At 41.0% G+C, this 22,994-nt stretch overlaps 1 protein-coding gene across 1 annotated transcript in view; it reads right to left on the minus strand.

Annotated features, from left to right (window-relative positions):
• hs2st1 (heparan sulfate 2-O-sulfotransferase 1) overlaps positions 1-22,994 on the minus strand; it is a 96,323-nt gene that overhangs the window by 5,479 nt on the left and 67,850 nt on the right. The window contains exons 2-5 of the mRNA XM_005802359.2: positions 1,856-2,109; positions 1,676-1,761; positions 1,239-1,377; positions 940-1,037 (exon numbers count right to left, since the gene is read on the minus strand). Coding sequence (XP_005802416.1) covers positions 940-1,037; positions 1,239-1,377; positions 1,676-1,761; positions 1,856-2,109 — 577 coding nt within the window. The remainder of the gene's footprint in view (positions 1-939; positions 1,038-1,238; positions 1,378-1,675; positions 1,762-1,855; positions 2,110-22,994) is intronic.

Raw genomic sequence — 22,994 nt, forward strand, 5'->3', positions numbered from 1 at the left:
TATCAGTCAACAAAACTGACATCATGTTATACGTTTTGCTTTTCTCTCCTATAACAGTTTACAGTGCGCCCAGACATATTCAGTAATCCTTACTTCTAAACTCAAATTGCAGGATTCTACCTCAGACAGATAGATAGATAGATAGATAGATAGATAGATAGATAGATAGATAGATAGATAGATAGATAGATAGATAGATAGATAGATAGATAGATAGATAGATAGATAGATAGATAGATAGATAGATAGATAGATAGATAGATAGATAGATAGATAGATAGATAGATAGATAGATAGATAGATAGATAGATAGATAGATAGATAGATCAAATACGACTTAAAAGTAATTTAACTTTAATGTCTTGAAATTGGGCCTCTGTCTCTTTAAGAAACTCTTGCTCTTTCTGAAACTCCGCCTTCAGAAAGTCATCACAACATGGTTCCTCTATTAACCCTCTAACAATGTTTTTACCAACGTTGCACTGAGAAGTAGCTCCTATAACAAACTCAGCAGATGCACAGCTACACCAGGTGTTTGCTAATTGCTGCTGGCTAGTCTGAAGGAGCTGAGGGGGGAGATACAGGGGCAACACTCCAGGTATGTTCTTTGATGAGGGAATACCATTATAAAATGATGTAAAGTCCAAAAAAGTTGACGTGACATAATATGTCCTTTAATGTTTCAACATTTAACAATTAGAGATACAATTGGCAATCCTAACTAACCAAAGACGGGAAGCCTTTACTCTGATTTAATGTCAGACAATGAGGAAAAAAAGCTGGTCTTTTTCACAGAGTACAGCTGAATATCTAGTTTTAGCTGTGCTAGCCTCAGGTTGAGTTTAGTCTAAGAGTTATTAATGTCCAGTGTTTCCACGGGAACGGTAACCAGAATGTTTGCTGTCAAAGAGGAATAAGGAGTGAAACTGGAACTCTTACCAGCATTCAGAATAGTGACCACAGAAAAAGGGGATTTGGAGCCAGAGTTTCTCAGGAGCACAGTCTGATCCGCCGGCTGACACGCACTCGTCAAACGTCTGAAACAAATACGCACAAAACGCATCAGGGGACAAAGCCGTGCATCTTTTTAACCCTTTCTTAGTGATCTATGTCCAACCATGCATTCAGAGCAACATCTGACATCAATATGACTCAGAAACATGACTCGGCAGAAAAGTGGGACAGAGAGGAAGCAGGCTTCAGAGGGCAATGTTGGCATGTTTTTTTTGTTTTTTTACCTTCTTGTCTCCTTGTTTCCTGCGTCTCAGGCCAGGTCTGTAGTCATCCCCGAACCGCAGGAAGTAATAATAAGATACCAGCCTCTCGATGGGGTCTCTGATCAGGTTAATGTAGATGGGCTTCCTCTTCACTCCAAACCTGAGGAGTATTCGCTGAGTCAGGCAACTGGACGAGGGTATTGTCAAGTAAACACATCTCTTTGTGTGTAATGAGTTCATATATTATTATTTAGTTTCACTCTTTAAACTGAACTACTGCAACGACTTTTTCATGATATTCTAAACTAATGGGACGAGCATGCCCCTATTCACAGTTTGAAGCTTGGATCTCTAAGTGACCACCAGGGGGAGCTAAAGACCCAAAGGGTCAGCAGGTTGGATTTCCTGGTACATAAGCAGTCTGCCATCGTAAACATGAACAGAAATTATTTCTTTACTTGGTAAAATCCAGGAAGGAGACGTGTCCGTGGTAAAACGCCGGCTTCATTTCCCTCCATTCTGTCACGTTCTTTACAAACCGCACCTGAACACACCAGAAAATGCTGATTACACCAGAGTCTGTCTGTCTGTCTGTCTGTCTGCCTCACTGTATTAAACCAGTCTGCCTGTCTGTCTACCTGGTCCTGTATGGACATGACGGGGTTGTTTTTGGTGGTGTTGATGTGCAGCACGTGGTAGCGGTTCTTCCCGCACAGGTCGTAGGCGATGTTGGTGAAGGAGGTGCTGGCGGTCTTGGGCACGCGGTTGTAGATGATGACCAAGTCGTCCTCGCTGTTGGTCAACGCGGCCGCCGCCGCCTCGCGCTCCCTCAGGCCGTCCTGCGTGTGCCGCTGCTCGATCTCCCGCACCTCATGCCGGGCGATGGCTCGCTCTGCGGGAACGACAGGGAAACAGGATTCATCTGACTCTGATACTTTACGCGTGGGCCGCAGTACGTGAAGTTACACAGTGAAAAATTTAACAGCAATCATTCTGCAGAGTTAAATCAACACTGTGCCGAGTCTATTTGGTCCTTATCAGAATGGGTGTTACTTGAACTCTTTTCAGAGTTAACGCTTGAAAAAGTTATAACTACTCAAATTATTTTTGAAATAACTCTGTAAGAGTTAAATTAACACCAAAAACCAGGAAAACTGAGAGACTTCAGTCAGAAAGAAAATGCTTCTTGATGTTTCAACATCACATTTTCACGATTTTATTCATACATTTAGAGTTCCGAACTAAATATTTAGTTTTCAAACTAGTTCAAATTAAATGTTTATTTAACTAACTGAATATTTTTGCTCCAAACTAAATATTTAATTTTAAAACTAAATACTGAATATTTATTTTCCAAACTAAATATCCAGAAAGCTAAATATTTAGTCTTCTAACAAAAATATTTAATTAGCGAGCAGCGGAGTTTACAGAGGTCCCATTTTTTATTTTAATACCGGCTTAATGATAAGCTAAATATTTTTGCTTGGACCTAAACATTTAGTTGACAAGTTATGTATTTAGTTAGGGAAATAAATATTTAGATCAATATCAAAGATAAATGTTTAACTTTCTAACTAAATATTTAAATTGGAAGTTAAATATTTAGTCCACAAACTAAATATTTAGCTCCACATTAAATATTTAGTTTGGAATTCTGACATTTCTAAATGTAAGCAGCGCGACATGGTGAAAACATGACCTTGAAAAATGAACAGCCATTTCTCAAATGGGTGCTCACTTCAAATCCATCCATCTTGGCAAGGGGTGCAGTAAGACAAATTATTGCTGTTAATATTTACTGTGTGACTTTAGCAACAGCGTGCCATATTTACAGTGAGAGCCAAAATACGCCAAAGTCACTGTTTATAAAAGAGAAGCTGCCAGGTCTTGCTGATTGGAAAGCATTGATCGGCTGATCATCAGTAAGCATGATGACCTCTATAAAAGCTAATGTGGAGACAGTTTGTGGATCTATTAATCAGCCTAGTGACAAAACAACGTGGAGGAGGAAAGCATCGATCTAAAAAAAAGATTATAAGGCCATGAGAAAAAACCCACAAGTTTTATTTAAGGTCTCAGAATGTAAAGTTTATAACAGTGGAAAAATGTTCCGGTTGGGCCAGAAGAAAGCCCCCTGGGAAGAACCCACCCCACCCCCCAAGAAACAAACTCAACCCATAATACCAACAGGATTGATGAAACCAACATTTGACTACAGAGAACCACATGTGGATGAAACCCAAATTCAGGACATCAGAACAAACAGGAATGATAAGGTGGGCTTGTTTTGAGCTGCAGCATCAGGGGAAAAAAAATCATTTTTGAAACCCAAAGTTTTCTTGGGTCAGGTGGGAGGCCCTCCAGCTGGTTCTGAACCGGGCCGTGCAGCAGAACTGTGAACCCAAACAGCAGAACGAAAGGGAAAGTAAAAAAGTACGACATTACAAAGCTCCAGTGAAAGCCTGAAACTAGGCTGAGCTGAAAAGCTTTGCATACGACACATATGCATATACAAATGCCCAACAAACCAAAGTGGTGGACATTTACAGGAACTACTGCTGCTGACGCTGGTTCTACAAGCTGAAAGGTGTACTTTGGTCTTGAGACGCTGCTCAGATTTAGCTTATTTGTTCCCAGGGAGGACCAGACTGCACCTTCAGAGACACATAAAGACAGTTACAAAGTCAGCCTTCTATCACAAGAAGAACAAGTCCAGGACTAAAGGACTAATGTCCCTGCAAGATCTAGAGAAACTCATCCATGTGTTTGTCTTTTGTCGCATTTTGTCTGCAACAGTGTCTTCACAGGTCGGCCTAAAATAAATAAATAAAAAATCAATCAGACAGCTGCAGCTGATCCAGAATCTGACTGTATGAGCTACAAACCTAAGCTTAAGTTTAAATCTGATCCACTCAGTGATGCAGCACTCAGTGACTGTGATCAATAACACAGCTCTGAGAGAGACTAGAGCTGTAACTTCATTAAAAATGGATTTTCATTTCATTCGGCATCGTCCCTGTCCGTGCGCAGCAAAGCTAAAACTTGTGCCGTGCGTTGCAAGTGGAATGAAAAATGTCGTTAACGGGATTATTAGTTAATCTTTCTACAAACAACTTTTTTAATCCTTGATGTACCGCATCCCAGTAATTATGCAGACGGTGCCGTGATCAGCCACATAAACAAACAATCCAATATTTGGATTTAAAGTGATGTAAAAGGACGAGACAATGCAAAAAGCAATCCTGTCTCTTGGACTTTCCCAGTTTCTCCTCACACTGCAGCCATAAACTTGCTCGAGTTTTTTGGCGTTTTTATAATGCAGTCCAACAGAACGTAGTGCGGAACTCTGAGGTGAAAGGTCATATGGTGTTTAAAATTGACTCTAAATAAAGTCCAGTGCGAGAAATTACTTAAAGAAGTGACCTCATTAGGTATTACAGCCCACCTCCGTGTAATCCGGGCTTAATTCAACTGTTCCGTGACGTTCTAAGAGGTTTGTTGGCAAACAAACAGCATCATGAAGACCAAGCTAAATAATATCCCAAGCATTAAACATTTTCAGCAGTTAATAGAATATGTTGGCAGGACAGCTATTAGCCACTGTTGAGGGAAAAAAAAAACATAGATAGGCCGTTGTAAAGTGTGCCAGAACTCATCCATGGGACAAAAGCAATCATGTTGAAGAAGATACTAGAAGAAAATGAACTTTTTGGCTCACGTGCAAAACGCTTTGCGTAGCGTGAGACGGACACTGCACATCACCCTGAACACACAGATCAAAGTGAACCGTTGTGCTGTAGGGGATGCTTTTCCTCAGCAGGGGTTGGGAAGCTTGCCAGGGTTCGTGATAAGATGGATGTAGCTACACACAGGGAAACCCAGGAAGACAATCTGTTAGGAGCAACAAAAAGACTTGAGACCGAGGCGGAAGTTCAAAAGCCGGAAGCTCATTTTCATTTTCCGGCGTGATCCTTTGAAAATCAAGGGCCCATTGTGGCAGAATGCACTGATAAAGCTACCCATTAAAAACTGTTAAAATATCAGTAAAGAGTTTTCTATGCATTCAATCACTTACTCTCCATGTTGAATGATACTGAACATCTTTTCACACTGATGTAATTTGGCGGTCTACGGATAAAAGTGTCTTAAAAAAATTAAGCGCACAACTCTTAATTTGAAGGTTCTGTTCATGTGAGGGCCACATTAAAAGTTATTCCAGGCCGGGTTTGGCCCCCAGCCCTCGAGTTCGACGCATGTGTTAGGATATGAGTTTTGCTGACAAATAAGATTTTCCTAAAATAAAAAACTTTTTCTCTTTTATTAATACAGCTACAGCTTTAAAAAAAAAAAAAAACATTTAAACCCCAAACCACAAACTGATAAAACTACAGAAAAGGGTAAAACATAAAAAAATTCCAGGACATTTGGGGAATTCCTTTATTATAAACAATTCAATACTTTGCTTGCTTTGTGAAAATTTTCAATGTACAACATACTAAATATTAATTAACAGATAAAAGTTTTAAAACATGTATTAAGAAATGTATTTTTCCATTGTCCATTAAAAGAATAATAATTGCGGCCCTTGCGCACTCTCAACTTGGTGATTTTGGACCACTGGCCTAATCAAAGTGCAAAATTAAAACCAACTGAGACGTGGAAACTAATTTTCATTCATTCTAATTCAACTTGAGCTAATTTGCAAAGAGTGGGCCACATCTGTATCGTTTAGATTCACTAGAGACAAATCCTACGTGACTGTTACTGCAGTGCCAGGTGGTTCTAGCAGGTTTTGGGTCAGGAGGCTTGAAAACCCAAACCAAAGCAAACTTTTTAGAATTTTATTTGTACAATGGCCTGTCAACAACACAATGCAAAGCTCTACATGCTCATAAAGGAAGCATGAATGCTGCAAACCAGTGACTAGGTACAGTGCCAATTTGATTAATAAACTAAACTTGACTGAGCATGATGTTTTTTGATGTGCCTTGAGATGTTTGTTGTGAACTGCCTCGGTATTAATAACCCAAAATGAACTGAATAAGTGTTAGAGGTGCAGCCCCGAAGCAGACAGCTTTAAGGGCTTGAGGTTGGCCGTTAGACGTAAAGATTACAGTTATTTGATAGCTAATTGGATGTTTACAGGACATCAATGCCCTTTAAATTAGGAGCGCAGAGGTTTTACTGGGGTTATTGCCTTCCAAAAACTGTGTGAGACTGCGGAGGAGCCAGACTCCGGTGCCTCGGTGTGAATAGACGCAACACAAAGAAGGCCTGGCCTTTGACGCCCTCCGGCTTTTCTTCGCCAAAATTTGCCTCCAGATTGACGGCCGTTGACAAAGACAGCTAGTGCTCCGCAGGAAGGATGTAGGGAGAGGAAGTTTGTGTGAGTTTGTGAAGAGGGAAGGCAGCAACACCAGAGCGCCTAATACCCGTGGGAGCTCCAAATGGAGCGCCGATTTGAAGCAGTGCCTTGCGCAGGGGGCACAGGCCTGCCTAGGTTTTACAAATAAAATTTTATTTGGGGTTCCACTTTTTTCCTTATTGTGAGTATATGTACATGAAGTGCCCTCCTGAGCTACACGGCCCATGCAGCTGTTAACGAGGCGGGATCGGGTTTCACCTCCACTCGCTTGTGTCCACAGGACATCGGACACAGCAGAGTGGAGACGGGCCAGCTGCTGGTGATGGACGAAGGGTTCGTCCGCATGCACAACAACTGGATTGAAGACATGTGTTCACGTGACGACGGAGGGCTCGCCTCGGCCAACATCAACAGCAGTAACAGTTGCTATGTTGGAACCTTATCGCCTCAGATCAAGTGACATCTTTGGAATATTTTGATCCGGAACAGAGAGGGTACACAGAGTACCGCAGAACCAGCGGTCCCTGACAATACAAGTCATCAACGTCACGCGCTTCAGAGAGTGGCACAGACTGGCAGGTGCTTGAAGGAACGCAGTCTACTTTCCACATCTACACATCCTGTAAACGTTTCCCACCGTTAGCCATACGAAGAGAATTAGCGAACGCTTAGGTTATTCCAACATGTACCATGTAAATCCATGCAGTGAGTACACTATGCATTTCCTATAAATGTAAATTACAATGAGACACCTAATTCAGAATATTGTGGTCATATTTTTAAAATATACTTCTGATCTATTTCAGTCAGTTACTCATTGGGTGGTGACTGGAAGCAGATGATTTTAAGCTCCGGTGGCCTTGACCGGACAGACAAACTGAGAAATATGATCCTTTTTTCAGATCAGTAAAGACGATGTCAATTGTGGTAACAACACTCTTCAGTGTGGATGTTGTTACTGATTGAATATTCCAAGTTTGTTATTTTCAGTATTACTAAGGTGCTAATAATTGAAGTTAGAGGAAGAAGACGGCTGTAACAACCTTTTTGTTTTCTGTCTTTAAACATGCAAGACTTGGACATGATGTTAGCAGAATGCTAACAGCACTAACTGCCTGTATGAAATACTCTAGTCTAGGTTGTAATCATTTTGCCTTTGCTTTGTAACTGAAGGAAATATAGAAAAAAATGTTATATATGATCACATGACTATATCTTAAGCCTCAAAGATATATCGGAATTTGCTAAACTAAGATTTATCAGGTCCAAGCTTTGTTCAGCGTTTTCTTGTATAGTGACACTAGTTTAAAACATGACAAAGCTAATAACTCTCTGGGAACATTTAGCACAAATGTACCACTTTATGCCTATCAAGCTGTGTTTTCTTCAGTTTTTTTTTAATCCATTGAACACATTCTACATCTTTGCTACAGCCTGCTCCAAAAAAATCCTGTAGTCTTGGCTCTTATCCCAGACCCTTTACCCTATAATGAAGAGAAAGTGTCTAAGCCCAATCCTTCCTCTCTTCTGAAACACTGAGCACAATATACACAAACCATGTTGTCTGTAGGATATATTTAGGGGTAGCTTTTGTTTTTCTTCCCACGAAGGTTTGGTTGCCAAGGATTTAAATTTTTCCGATGTATTTTAGTCCCAGAAAACTGCTCAGCTGCTTCCATCCAGTGCTACTATGTTCAAGACAACAACAGCATGGCTTACCGATATAAAGTAAACTGGTGGCACAGTTGTCAAATGCCTTTGTGCAACAGAATAACAATTCTGTCTTGCCTGGAACAAAACTTACGCTGTCAGAGTTTCATTTCACCAATGTAGACATTTCTTTTTTTGCAGATTACTCCTAAATCAGGTGCTGGCTTGTTAAGTCTCCAAGATGCAGCTCTCAGACAACATTGCTTCTGACTTCCTGCTCCTCACTCATGATTTATGAGCTCAAATTACAGCTAGTGACTCAGGATAAGTTCAAGCCATTCTTCCAGGGCGGCCATTGATTGACGTCTCAGTTAACTTGTGCTTCCATTTTTACATAGTTCTCAGTGGATGAAGATAACTTTAGGCAAAAATACTAAACTTTATCATAAAGGAACAAACAAAAACATAATTTAGTAACTGCATATTTGCACAACCCAAACATTCTCCCTAACCCTAACCCTATTAATGGGCTCCATATACCAGGTTTTGGTTCCTTTAAGGCCAGTCGGTCTTTAGAAGTTTGGTAAATATGCCAGAAATGGTTATAAAGAGGATAAAAAACCCACACAGGTTTGTATTTCTAGTTGTGTATGAAGAACACATTTCCTACAAGGAGTTGCCGCTGCTGTGTGGACGACATGAAACCGCATGGAAGAGAGACTGCGTGCGCCAAACGTCACGTTTAAAACCGACCAAAATTAGCCTTCCAGTTTGAATCCCGTAAGGTAATGTTTTTCTGTAAGAAGGACTGAGAAAACACGAGGGCTGCCGTGTTGCTGACTGAAATCCACTGACCATGTGAAAGGGGCCCTGAAAGCGCTTGTTAACCACACAGGTTCTGCCAAATTTCCAACAACCAACAAGCAAGCGCAGAGAGGTTTTTCTTGGGCTTTGTAGTGGGTGCCCCATTCATCGCCAGACTGAACACACTTGGCAAAGACCCCCACCCATATCAAAGAGTGCCACACACACATGCCCACACACATACGCGAAGCTAAGCTCAGAGCTCCCCTCTGAGGTCATTTAATTAGGGAACAAAAGTGTGAATTACTATGGCCACACAGCGGGGCTCCTTTCTTTCCACATTTCCCTCAGGTCCCCTCCCCTCTAGCCGTCGCTGTGAATTAAAAGCTAATTATGAACCGTGCAGCCTACACGGGTCTTAAAAACTGTGACAACTACAAGCCTATTACTCCCGGTCCCGTTCCAAGTGAGAGGCGGGCGGAAGACAGAGGGGCTGGTAGTTGAAACATATTTACTGAAGCAATTTCACGCTGATTAGACGTTGGAATTTCAAATCATCATTCACATTCGCAGCTTGATCTCCGAAATGGGACAGGCCGTCATGTATTATTGCTCCCACGCCAGATCTGATGGGATAATAAAAGCAAGAGAGAGAAAGAAAGAGAGAGAGAAGATGATCCTTTCTCCAAGCGGCTCATAAATCCATCATCGCTCCCATCCACCAGTTCTCCTCTTCTCCCTTCTCCCCTCCGGAGAGGCTTAGCCTCAACGAACCGAGGCCTAGAGCTGGGCGGGTAATAGAGATTGGCAATGAGGGGCAGACTGAGGTGTACGGCTTGTGTGGTTCTGCTTGGACGCTGCCGGATTGCAAAATCAATGGAGGATGGCAGGAAGGAGATCTAGCTTGCTCTTGTGGTAAAAATCTGTTTGTTTTTTTTTTTTTGTTAAAAATTGAGTTTTCTTCCCCTGCACCTCTGGGTGTAGCTTGCTAGTTTTGCTTTGCCAGGTTTCCAGAACGGGTGGTGGGGAGGGCAATTATGTCACCACTGCAGCATTCACACACACTTTGGAAAGTCTTAATTATTCTAATTCAGTCTTTGGATGTATTTAGCTAAGGGTGGATTAGCAGCGGAGTTAAAAAAGGAGGGCTAGGGCTAGGGCTAGAGGAGATTCAGGTCCGCATAAACAGAGCAAAACATGACGAGGAGATGGGACCGTGTGTGAGAGGAATCAGGTTTTTAAACCCTGCTGGCAGAGAAACGGCGCTAAATGCTTCTGCTTCCAGATTTCATTAAGAATTGAGAAGGTTTCCGCCTTTCCTTAAATGGTTTAAACCAGAAAATAGTTCTACGCAAACATATATTCATTATTTATACATAATCAGGAAATGAAAGTAGCTCGAAAAAGAGTGGGAAGAAGAAGAGCTTACTTACTCCCACTCCCTATTCAAACATTAATTGCACGGCGACGTCACAAAGCCGCCTGCATGTAATAGATATGTGCAAAAATGCCTTAGTATTTCTGCTTGAATCTCAAACTGGAAGAAAAAAAAAGGTCTGCTCCTAAAATAGCCCTATAAGCAAATTGTATCACTCTGAAAAAAACAAACAACAAAAAAACAAAGCTGCCTAAGCTGCTGTTAATTTCACATATTCATCATTTCACACATTTGCAGTTTTAGTCCGTTCATATCTAAAACATTTTTTATCCAAAATATATATATATATACTGTATATTCCAAATGACTTGATGTACTTTCCAGATTTCTTTATTTTACTGCCTTACGTTCATTTACAGCAGATGATTTTAAATAATTACAGAATTCTTGTAATCTTCTTAGGTTCAGATGCCTAAGCCAATCTTTTAGATGTCCCAGACTGGCATGTGGTGGCTAATATGAAACACATAATTGAAAATCTATTAAAGTCTCAATCAATAAATACCCAGATTAAGCAATATCTATCTAGCTCAATCAATAGATACAGCACTATTGATACCTAGCTCAATCAATACCTAAATCAATCTAGACCCAGCTCAATCAATCGATACCTACCTTGACTGACAGACAGATAGAAACACAAAGAAAACACAGAAACAAACAATTCACATGGGATAATTGGACTAAATGATTTGTTCTCAAGTTAGGCTATAAAAGGAGGTGGAATCAAACTCAGGTTTAATTATAGGTCACAGAAAGTCCATTTTTAGTCCTCACCGCCCAGAAGGACTGTGTTAAAGATCCTCATAAAAACTGCTGCGACGCAATATGTCCTGAGTGAAACGTGCGCTTTATAAAGCTCTGTAATGCTTTAAATGGACATTCTGGTTTTAAAAGAGGAAGCAAAAATGAGATTGACAGAAAAAGTGAGAATAATATGAGCTGGAGGGCATTTCTGTTAAGGTCAGAAGCCTGATTTTCATCTATAATCCCCCACAGAGTCGTGCCTTCGCTGCTGTCCAGGAATTCTTTGCAAACAGCTCATGTAAAGGCCGCTTATAATATAACCCCTATTGATTTTCTTCTGAATGTTCAACAAAAGTAGTCAAGAAAACAAGAACCTCTCTGTTACCAACAAAGCATCCCTCCAATTTAGAGAAGGCACAGAACACACCCTTGTTTGAGCCGAGGGACAACAGCGTTCAGACAGCTTTAAGTGGTTGTCTGAACGCTTTAAGTGGCTGTCAGTATGACAGGATCCAAGATGATGGACTAAAAATGACAAAATGATCCTTTCTGGAGATTTCTTTAGAATGTTTCGGGGGGGGGGGTTATCGTTATTGAGAGATGCTCTGGTGGGAAATCAGGTTCTGCTATCCATGTGGATGGTAGGTAATAACTTCCTAAGGCTGGAAACATACTGAGTGCTTTTGGACTTTCCAGGGGTCAAGTGCTGATGTGGAACTGTTTCTGAGTCGGCTAGTTCCACTCGGAGATACAGAGTTTTACTACAGCCTAATAGGGGGGATAAGTGAACAAAACAAGACCTTTGGGCAATTTTATTCCAAAGAGTCTGGTGAACCTTGTGGTCATTGACTGTCCAAACACAAATCTCTCCCCAAACAACTTATGTTTGCGGTTTGACTTGGTCTTCTTTGGCATCACCTTTTGAAAAGGGGTTTTACCATCACTAATGGTGAGCAGAGTCACACACACATTTGGACTACACATACCAGCATGAGACTTTGGTAAGTGCTGGTGGTTTCTTTGTGTTGTACTTCAATAGTTTTGAATCTTTTTTAAATTATGAAAGGGATGTTCAATCTGAATCAGAATCAACTTTATTTGCTATGTTTGTGGGCACAAACGAGCAATTTGACTTCAATTTCCATCGCTCGCATCGTAATCAAAGTACAATCACAAACAGCAAAGTACAAATCTATGAGGACCTCAGAATTATTTCACATTTATTTCTGGAAACTACCCAGAAACGTTCCATTGGAAGCTAAATTGAGGAATTTGGGAAATATTGTAAACTGCTAACTGTTCATGGGAAAGATAAAAACTGATGGGAATAAACTGAAAATCTGAGGAATTTAAACAAACCATTAAATAAAAGCCTAAATATATGTATTGCCATTAAAGCTACAACATGTAACTCTTACAAACACCATGTTTATTTTTTTTTTTGACATATGTGTTAAAACTGTCTCTATGTTTTGACAGTATAAAAAGAGACAAATGATCTGTGAAAAAATTGAGCTCCTCTGCCTTCCCCCTGTGGTCTTACTGCCATGTGCAAAAATACAACACTAAGGTCAGAAACAACCAATCAGTGCCAGGAGGCGTGTCTTAGCAGTATCAATCACCCTCATGTATGTTCTACTCAGATCCTCCCTTTGCTCTCTGCTTTGCTTCAGTTAACAACACCAGAGCCTGTCGTTAATGCTAAGGCTAGTTAGCAGAGCTTCCGATGACAGCGAATAACCGATGACTGCGTGTCCCGAGGCCGAAACATCATCAGTGACCCCTCACACCCCCACCATGGACTGTTCTCCCTGCTGCCCTCTGGAAAGAGGTTCCGCAGCGTCCGGTGCAGGTCCACCAGGTTCCGAAACAGCTTTTTCCCACTTGCCATCAGACTGCTGAACTCTTAACTGGACTGCACTTAAAATCTGGTCTCCACTTTATACCTTGCACATGTACAGAGCTAAGTAACTTCCTTTTTACTGTCAGTCCTGCACTTTATATTCTATATTTATATTTATATTCATATTTTATACTGTATTTTATTTTATTCTGGAGTAACCTCACAACATTGAAAGCTCAAAACACTGTCCTGAGCCGTATGCAACGAAATTTTGTTCTGTATTCACCCTGTGCATGCAAAATGACAATAAAGTCAGTCTAAGTCTAAGTCTAAGTCTAAGTCATAAACAGTGTTCCTGTTTATCCAGCTTCATGGAACCTGGAGGAGAAACGGCAAATTGTTTCTCCACTGTTAGCGAACTGAGCAGCATGTACACCATGCTGGGACGTGGGGGTTAGTCAGTATGACAGGATCCGAGATGATGGACTAAAAATGACAAAATGATCCTTTCAGGAATCCCACTGACTAACCAGTGTGATTGACAGTGCTAAGTCCCACCTCCTGGCTCTAACTGGTTGTTTCTGACCAGATACAATGTATTTTATAAAAGTTACATACTGCAGCTTTAATGCTCACAAATTCTCATCAATTTCCAAGGAAAGTTTCCAAATTTGAAAATTCCTGGAATTTTGCAACCCTGCTGACGTTGCACTTTAGGATGTGCTGCCAACGGGTTAGAGCTAGATAGAGTCCACACTTTAACGGGGAAAGTCGATTTTTTATGAGCACGCGTCGACTGAAAACGTTATTAGACATGTGGTCATTATGTTCAGCTTCTGCACAAAAATCTATAGCCCATTACATAGGTTCAAGATTACACAGCTAAATGCAAGCAATATGGCATCATGTAGATGGAGAAGATAATCATCATGGCCTAAGTTGATTCCCACTTTCTCTTCCAACATGTCTCCTATCTGACTGCATGGTTCTGTTAAGCCAGTAATGTCTGCTCAAACAGAAACCGTGGAGAAACTGCGTGTTGAGGCTGATTCATCGGAAACAGCCACCAGATGACAAGGTTTTATGGATGAACCGATCTAACGTTCCTCTGCTTTGTACAGAAACGGTAGGTTTGACAAGTTATACAGTGGATTGGCTGGAACTGCTGTCGTCTTGGCAAGCATCCTCCTGACTAAGAAGAGGCTACTGGCCACGCATTCTCTGGCAGAGAGTAAAAAGAAAATATGTGAACAATGATTGAGGAAGAGCTAATAAATCTCTTTTGTAGAAAGAGAGAGAGAAGCAGTCCCAGCAGGAATGGCTGTCACTGCTAGACGCCTTCGGCAAAAAAAACATGTGAAATACTACAGTCAGATCAACAGATGAATGAAGATGAAAGAGCTCGAGACAGAGGAAGGCATATGGAGTAGGATTTGAACTAAAATAGAGCGCTCTGGGTTTTTTTTTTTCCCCCTCTCCAAGTGTGACAACAAACCCCCGTTGTAACAGAACGGATTGGATTGCACAGATACAAACGAGATTGTCACTCTTCCCTCTTTATCCGACTGCCCTGTAACAAATAATTAATAATGCACACACAGGAGTCCGGGGAAAGCTCGACACTCTGTTAGACGGAGCAGACGACGGCTATCCGTGGGCCTAATGCTGGGTGGGAGGGATGGGAGGAAAATCTGTTTCGCAAAGTGACAAGTGTGTTACACGGAGCAGTTCTGCAAAAAATATAAACACCCAAGAAGATTGATCCTTTTGTCTCTGAGTGGCTCCTCCATCTAATCTAATGCTGATGTACTGGATTAACCATCAGATCATTAAAAGTCTGGAGACATAAGTTTGTGGTTTGTATCTCTGACAAATCATCTGCGCAAAAAGTGACCAGAGGGCACTCCAGGATGCGAACGGATCCCACGTCTTGTTTCCACTGAAAAGATCTCCCTCTGCTTTTAAAGTCAAACCTCTGTCAGTCTGAACAGCTCAGGCAAATCTTCCTGTCCGTCCACCGTCCAGCTATTTGTCCATGCTTGATTTGAGGTTTCTGCGTTTCACTCTGAGACAGAACAAGGCAGAGCAAAATTTTTAAAAAAGAGGTGCCTCTGTCAAATGTGATTTACATATTGGGATATGTCTGGTCGTTATTGTCTACTGAAATGATTTAAATCTCAGCTCAACTGTACAAAAACAGATGAAAGGTGTTGAACTTTGTTTTTTAAGCAGAAATGAAGCCAAGATGGAAGAAATTAATGGGATCCTTTGAACTTCTATGAGATTTTGGGTTAAAAGTAGCAACACTATTTGAATACCAGTAAATATGAACAGCTCTATAAAAGGAGAGGTTCTTGGCTGCTTGTTGGTCTGGAGCAGGGGTCTGCCACATGTGGCCCCTAAAAAAACATCTTAGAAGAGTTTGTTTAAGAGGTGGGCCTGGATTCAAATGTTTAATCGAGGGTCTGTTATTATTACTTGCAATTAATCACATTTTAATCGAAAATCATATATCAACAACATACATTTCTAATTCAAAATGCCCAATAACAAAGATATTTATTGTTTCTAATCTGTTGTTCAGGCTCTCCAACCATCAGATTGGACCAATGTGCTATTCCACCCAATCAGCTTTCTAGTTTTTCAGGAACCTCTGGTCATTCGTGGAGCTTTTTTAGAAATGTGAACGCTGACAATAACGTTGGGACATCTGCGCTGCTGCTACATGTTTAGCATTGAGATGCTATTTTAGCCCTGAGTAGTTTCACTGATAGGCTAACTGCTTTTAGCACAATTTGAACACAATAAGAGTTTCCAGCGTCCCATCAGATCATTTTCAGAAGCAAAACTGAACCTGAAGTGGGCCAACAGAAGTCGCTTTGTCGTTTTTAGTGGATGTCACTTGTGCGTCAGATTTACAGGTGTACTGGAAACGTGTGAATACAAAGGTTCTGGCTCGTAACTTTAGTATGTAAAATAAAGAAATAAAAATTGTGATTGATGGCATTAGAATTTTTTAACAACTTAAAATTCATTAATTAAAGTCCCAGCCCCAGTTTCTACCTCTAAAGACGATAACAAAGAGTTGTTTTAGCAGTTATTCTGTCTAGTTTTATGCAATATCTGAATATCTGGGTATCTACAGAAAGGCACAAATGGGACAGGGCTTTTAAAATGTATTGTTTTAGCTTCAAACTAAGCACTTTATATTTTTAAGCAGGTTACATATCTTTCTTCATTTTTCCATATTTATGGAAAGGACTCACACGGCTGACCTCATTCTGCAAGAGTTTTTTTTTCTTTGCAAAAACTAGAGGATTCATTTTGTTCTAAAGTCTGAACATTATTTTAATGTAATTTCCCTAGCTTTCAAAATCATATAGTAAAAGGCCTACCCTTGTACAGCACTTTACCAAGTCCAAGGACTCCAAAGCCCTCATAGTCATACTCACATTCGTCCTCTGATGGAGGTGCTACATAGTAATGACAGCTGTGTTGGTGCAGGCTCACAGAAACGAGGTTGCCGTAGCTACAATTGGCGCCACCAGGCTCATTGACTACCTCCAACAGAAATAAATAATTTTATTTAGTGTAGATTTATAAAATCTATTTGTTTTGTGCCTCTAGACAATTTTCATTTTGTGTTGAAAGTGACTCAGTAGTTTTCTGAAGGGAGTTGCCATATTTGTTTGGCTACAAGTCGCAGATTTGCACAGATGCCTGGCGCCTGGCAAAGTTGCAACAATAGCAAATATTCACAAGGAAAGACGAGAGTCCCTGTTCATGCCATCGTGCTCAGTCGGTTACGGCTCCGGCATTTCTTGCCTGCACACAGGCACCAGGCAGAAGACCACAGGAGAGATGACAGACTAAAGGGAGACAAAAGTCTGATACTGTGCTCATAAGATGTCAGGTTATAAAAACACAGATATTACAATCTCTAAAAGGGTCAGACTTCGATTTCTTTAAATGTCATCCTGTATTACTGGAGGGGATATTAACTGGGAGGCCATCAGTCATTAAACAAATGTTCAAGTTTTATCTACAGTGCTAATGTCAAAGTGGAATGATATCAGAAATAACATTAATCGTGTTTCCATCTGAGGTATTTTATGTCCATTTGGAAGTATTGCATTAGAAAAGGTTAACGGAAATGGCAAAAGTCAAAATAACTTTCTTAATTTCGCATAACGTTTAAAAGCTCTCTTGAGATTGTTTTCACCGTATCCAAAAAAGTGTTATTGTGCCAAAGTGGAGATGGAAACCCATTTGCTTAATAAGTCCTGACCTACCAAACTTCCCTATCCATTAGATGCCTTATCAGAAGCACCCAATGGCCTCTGGCAAGAGTTCAGAAGCACAAACTCTGAACTCTGCTGAAAGTCCAAACCTCCACCACCGAGGGGAGACCTGCAGCCTAGAGTGGCCGCTGAGAGGAACAGCAGGGTGGGATGCCAGTGGTGGATTACTCTCATTCACTAAGTCGATCTTCCCCTTCCGATAATCTAAAGCAGTGGTTCTCAAACTTTTTTCAGTGATGTACCCCCTTAAAAATATATTTTTAGTCAAGTACCCCCTGACACGGGCAAAACATTTTTGGAATAAAACAGAGGTACAGTGCTGTAAATACCCTGTAAATACTGAATATAAAATTCAGTGCATGAACACACATTTATATTTTATCGAACTTTTTGCAAAATAATTTTTCCCAAGACTTATTATGAGGAGCCTACTGATTTTTTAAAGATATTTTGAAAAGCTTCACGTACCCCCTGCAGTACCTCCACGTACCCCCAGGGGTACGCGTACCCCCATTTGAGAACCACTGATCTAAAGGATGCTACGACAGTCTAGCTTAGGCTACTGCTTCTACGGAGACCTCCCTCTCCTTAGCCACTTGTTTTTCAGCTCCTCCGGGCGAATTCCAAGGCATTCCCAGGTCAGGAGAGAAATACAGTTCCTCCAGTGTGTCCTAGGTCTTTCTCTCCATCCCCTCCTGGTGGGATGTGGCCAGAATACCTTACCAGGGTCTCGGTCCTAACCAGCTGCCCGAGCCACTTCAACTGGCTCCTCTCAATGTGAAGAGGCTCTACTCTGAGTTCCTCCCGGATGACTGAGCTTCTCCCCCTATCGCTTAGAGAGAGCCCAGACACCCCGCATGAGAAACTCATTTTTGCCACTTGTATCAGCAACCTTGTTCTTTCGGTCACTACCCAAAGCTCATGACCAGAGATGAGGGGAAAAACGTAGACTGATCGGTAAATCTAGAGCTTCGCTTTTTGACTCAGCTCTCTCTTCATCATGACAGACCGGTACAGCCTGCTTCACTGCAGACGCTGCACCTATCCCTGTTGGTCTCCCGCTCCATTTTTCCCTCATTTGTGAACAAGATCCCGAGATACTTCAACTCCTCTATTTGGGCAGGCCCTCCTCACCAACCCAGAGAAGACACTCTATCCTTTTAAAACCTTTTAAATCTATCATTTTTCACAGTCATGTGTGGAGTCTCTCAGCTTTTGAAAATAATCCTACAATTTTAAAATCTTGTCATCTGAACCAGACATTACTTAAATTTCCTGAATAAAAGTGGCCAAGCAAGAAAATTCTATTACATTAAGGTTCAAGATGTTTCTATTCGATTTTAGAAAACTTTGAGAAGGAGATGCCGCAAAATAGCAAGATTACGAGTCTGCAAGCCCTCAGCAGCCTGTGCACACCAACATGAAGGAGCTCACTGACGCCTAATCTGTTTAACAAAGCCCCAAACCAGCAGCAATGTAATCCATTGTGTTGGACCGACGGAGTCTTGACGGGAAGAACACAGTCATGAGTCTAAGAAAAGAAGAACCCGATTAATCATTCTGGTGAGCTGCTTCAACATCCGAGCAGAAGCAGAGGAGGAAACCACGTAGATGTCAACTCGCAAATCCAGTGATCTGCACTCAGCGGGGGGCCCCGGTCTCAGCTGAATATTCAGTAACCCAGATAAGTCGTTAATAAGGTGCTGTGCAAACACACAGACAGGCCCGCAACGCAGCTGTTTGTCATGTTCTTATCTGTATTCTGTCTAATAAACTGTGAAGTGGAAGCCAGGCAGTTTGCAGTTTGGTGACGCCGCCAACATTGTTCTGAGGAGAAAACAGGCGCGAGGAGGGAAATGAGAGGAGGAAATGAAAGGAAAAAAAGAAGCACACATGCTGATAAAAAGTGGAGTCTTACAGTGCCTTGCAAAAAGTGCTCGTGCTTCTTGAGCTTTTCCACAGTTCATCACCCTACGGCCACACAGAGCAGTCCGATGTTGTTGAAGTGGGTGAAAATGATTGAGGGTTTTCAAGATTTTTTAAACAGAGAATTTCGAAAGGTGGAACATCCAAACTCCTCTGTTATTTTGTAGAACCCCGCTTGACCGTGATGACGACTGGAAGTCTTTAGAGGAATCGCTCCACCAGCTTTGCACATTTTTTTCCTCCCATTCATCTTTGTAAGATAGCTCGAGCTCAAGCGGATTGGCCAGAGACTGTCTGTCAACATGTCTACCTACAGATTCTCAGATACTACAGATACTCTGGTTCACCTAAAAAAAAAATAAAAAAAACTCGGTTCAGTTAAAGTGAAATTGGACTGGCGCAGCTTGCATGCCAAGTAGACCAGAGACCGCTCCAAAAGGAGGAAGTCGACTAGCACAGGGCATTCTGGGTAAATCCAATTAAAATCAACACGCAAGTCTAGCGCTAGCGGAAGAAATGGATCGTGTTTTAGACCAAATTTTTACAACCACTAAAAAAATGACACCACTCCATTGTTTACATTTTATGAAGAAAGAAGGTGGCCTCCCTGTCTTCTTCGGAGGTTTTCATGTCGTTTCCTTACTCGGTTCTTGGTGCAGCGCCACCACAGGCGAGGGGCAGAACAGGTTTTTCAAAAGGTTTGGCTTGTTTGACACAGTGCAGCATGAAACCACTGAAAATGTAACAATTTTGTTTCCCGATTAAACAGAGCCGACTGAACAGATCTTAAGACACCCTTAGATTCAATTGTGCCTAAGGATGTATATGCATCCACATTGCCCTTTTAGATTCTATTTTCCAATATTTTGAAAACCATGGATCACTTTCCTGAACACTGTTTTTTTGGTTTGTCACATAAAATCCTCTTCAAATATACTGAGGTAAAATGTGAAAGTGTTCGAGGCATGGATATTTTGAACAAAGTAAAAGGAAAACACAGCTCATCTCTGAAGACCCGGGCTTTTTGCCAGGCAGCTGGTAAAAGCTTCCCAGTAACATGGGCCACAGTTAATCTGGGGGAAAAGGAAGATAGTGACAAAAGGAAATATTATTCCTCCTCGCTTCTCCGTTTTTTGGTCTGATGTAATTGGTTGTAAAACTCCTGCAGGCTTGCTGTCCTCGTCCCCCCCCACCGTTCTTTGTAGAAGTTTGTGGTTTCCACCAGCGAGGGATTTAAATATTTCTATGTCCCGATGAAAATGAAATCATCCCTTTCATTTCAATTGCCTCCTTCTCCCGTGACAGCAGCTACCTTCCTGCAAACATTATTGTCCTCCCAGGCGCTCCACAGTAAAACACAAGTGGCACGTTGGAATACCACATAGGAGACGGTGGGAGCGTATAAAAACGTTGTTTACAACAATCGATCGAGGAGGAGGCGAGTGAGAGCACAGTCATTATGAGTTATGGTGATGACGGAGCTTTATAAGCCACCTGATGTTTGGGCTGGTGCTGTGAGGGACGCTGGGAGGAGAAGCAGGAAAAGGAAAACCCTGCTGCGTCAGGGAAGTGAGGAAAACAATGGCTGCCACAGCAAGCATCATCAACCGCCAGAAGTAACAGGCAACTACACACTACAGCAAACACTAAACCATATTAGTTGCTAAAACAGGTTGAAGTGCGTAGAATTTTTTTTTTTTTTTTTTTACATCTGGTACATAAATATATAGCATTATCTAATTGCTTTTATTTCCACCAGTTGTTTCCACCATACAGAACATTCATTTATTTCAAAATGTTCATGATTTCATCAGCAGTAAAGGGGAAGTATTATGTAAAATCCACTTTTTTGAACCCCCAAAACCCACTGAGCTCCCTCAGACTAGCTGGTAGCAATTAGCAAACATCTGGTGGAACTGCGCATCTGCTCAGCTAATTATACGAGATACTTTTCAGTGCAATGCTGGTAAAAATGCTAAAGGGTTAAGAGAGGAGCCATGTTGTGATGACTTCAGAAAGAGCAGGAGTTTTTAAAGAGACAGAGGCCAGATTTCAAAGAGTTAAATTACAAAGTAAAATTTATTTTAAGTCGTATTTGAGATATATAGCATGTTGTTACTTGATTGTGCCTTAGAATAGCACTATATGCCTGAAAAACACACAATACTGCCCATTTAAAAGGTGTGTGTTCAATTTGAAGCATTGTGGAGTTCAATCAGTGATGTCCATTATTTTATGAAGAAACAGTGGGCCCTTTATCTGCGGGTGAAAGAATCCCCAACAAAGAGACACTCGCCATTCCTCTACTGCTACGACACAGAGGATGCCAGTCTATCAAGGTCAGAATCTCGGAAAATGATCGCCCTGGCAACCACCTCTGTCAGATAACTCTTCAATTCTTTAGTACATAATACTTCCTGTTTTCTGTGCCAGTCTCTCATCAAACAATCATCTTTACAGAAAAGACTGCGCTGAGGATGCCGTTGCTGCCCACCTTGCACTTTCAGATAATTAGCGATTAGCGTGCTGTAAGAACTTCCAAGCCAAAAACAGACTAACATTATTTTCTTCTTGCAGAAATAGATAAAGAGCTAATTGCTCTGGTCTTGTAGAGTGGGTCTTCAGCATGCATCCAAATGAGCAAATACGGTACCAATATCACCTAGAAATGTAACATTCAACTAAGTGTTGTATCCAATCGCAGTCTTCTGTGCTTGTCTTCTTGATCACGTGACTCGTAATGCTAAAAAAAAGTGTGTCCATTGCAGTTTTGCGAAATATATATTTCAATATGACTGAAAAAACCCCCACTTTTTCCTAGCATAAAAACTTTTTATGGAAATGTTTTCTCAAAATTAGGCCAATTTGAGCAATTTTAGGGCTAATGAAAATGCATCTACAGACTACAACAGAAAGATGTGGAGGAACATACTGTGGACTGAAGAGCAAGTTTGTTCTTGGGGCACCTTGATAGCAGTAACACACTCGTTAGCAGCTTTAGATTGAGAATGTCAAATGTCATGAAATCCCTACAAAAAAGAACCCCGGTGAGTAAATAGAACAATACTATTGCACTTTTTTGTAATGTGGAAAATGGGCATGTAATGCATCTACAATTGGTGAAATATGAAAACCTATGATTTGAGGATTAGTTATAATTCCACTAGATCTACATGAGCTTGGGCGTATTTTATTCCATCTCCCTGTACAGCTCACACTCTGGGAACACGAGCTCATCTCAGCTCCTTCTACATTTACAGTAGATGTAGGTCAGGGTTGTAATTGGATCAGTTAAACTGTTTAATTGATTTGTATCGAAATGAACTGAATGGACCCGAGTTGGATTATAGATCAGCTGCATTAGATTGCACCGTGTTTGACCTCGACTTGTATTTTCTCTGTGATGATTTTTTAATCAGTTGGTCTTCCACAGATACAGAAATATCTTCAAACATTGACTTGTTTTTAGAACAGTTCTACAACCGGAAAGAGACGTTTTAGAGTAAATTTAGGGCTTTTATTTTTTAAATGAAAATAGAATTAAGAAGAAATTCTTCAACAATTACATCAAGTCTTTATTGACTACTTAAAGAAATAAATGAAACCACCAGACAGACACGTTTTTAAACTCCACCCCTTTGACCATTAAATTCACAAACAAATCTCGCCAGTTGACGCCTTGCAACATAAGATTTTCGACAAA

The sequence above is a fragment of the Xiphophorus maculatus genome, chromosome 6 (genome assembly GCF_002775205.1).
Source record: "Xiphophorus maculatus strain JP 163 A chromosome 6, X_maculatus-5.0-male, whole genome shotgun sequence".
Lineage (NCBI taxonomy): Eukaryota > Metazoa > Chordata > Actinopteri > Cyprinodontiformes > Poeciliidae > Xiphophorus > Xiphophorus maculatus.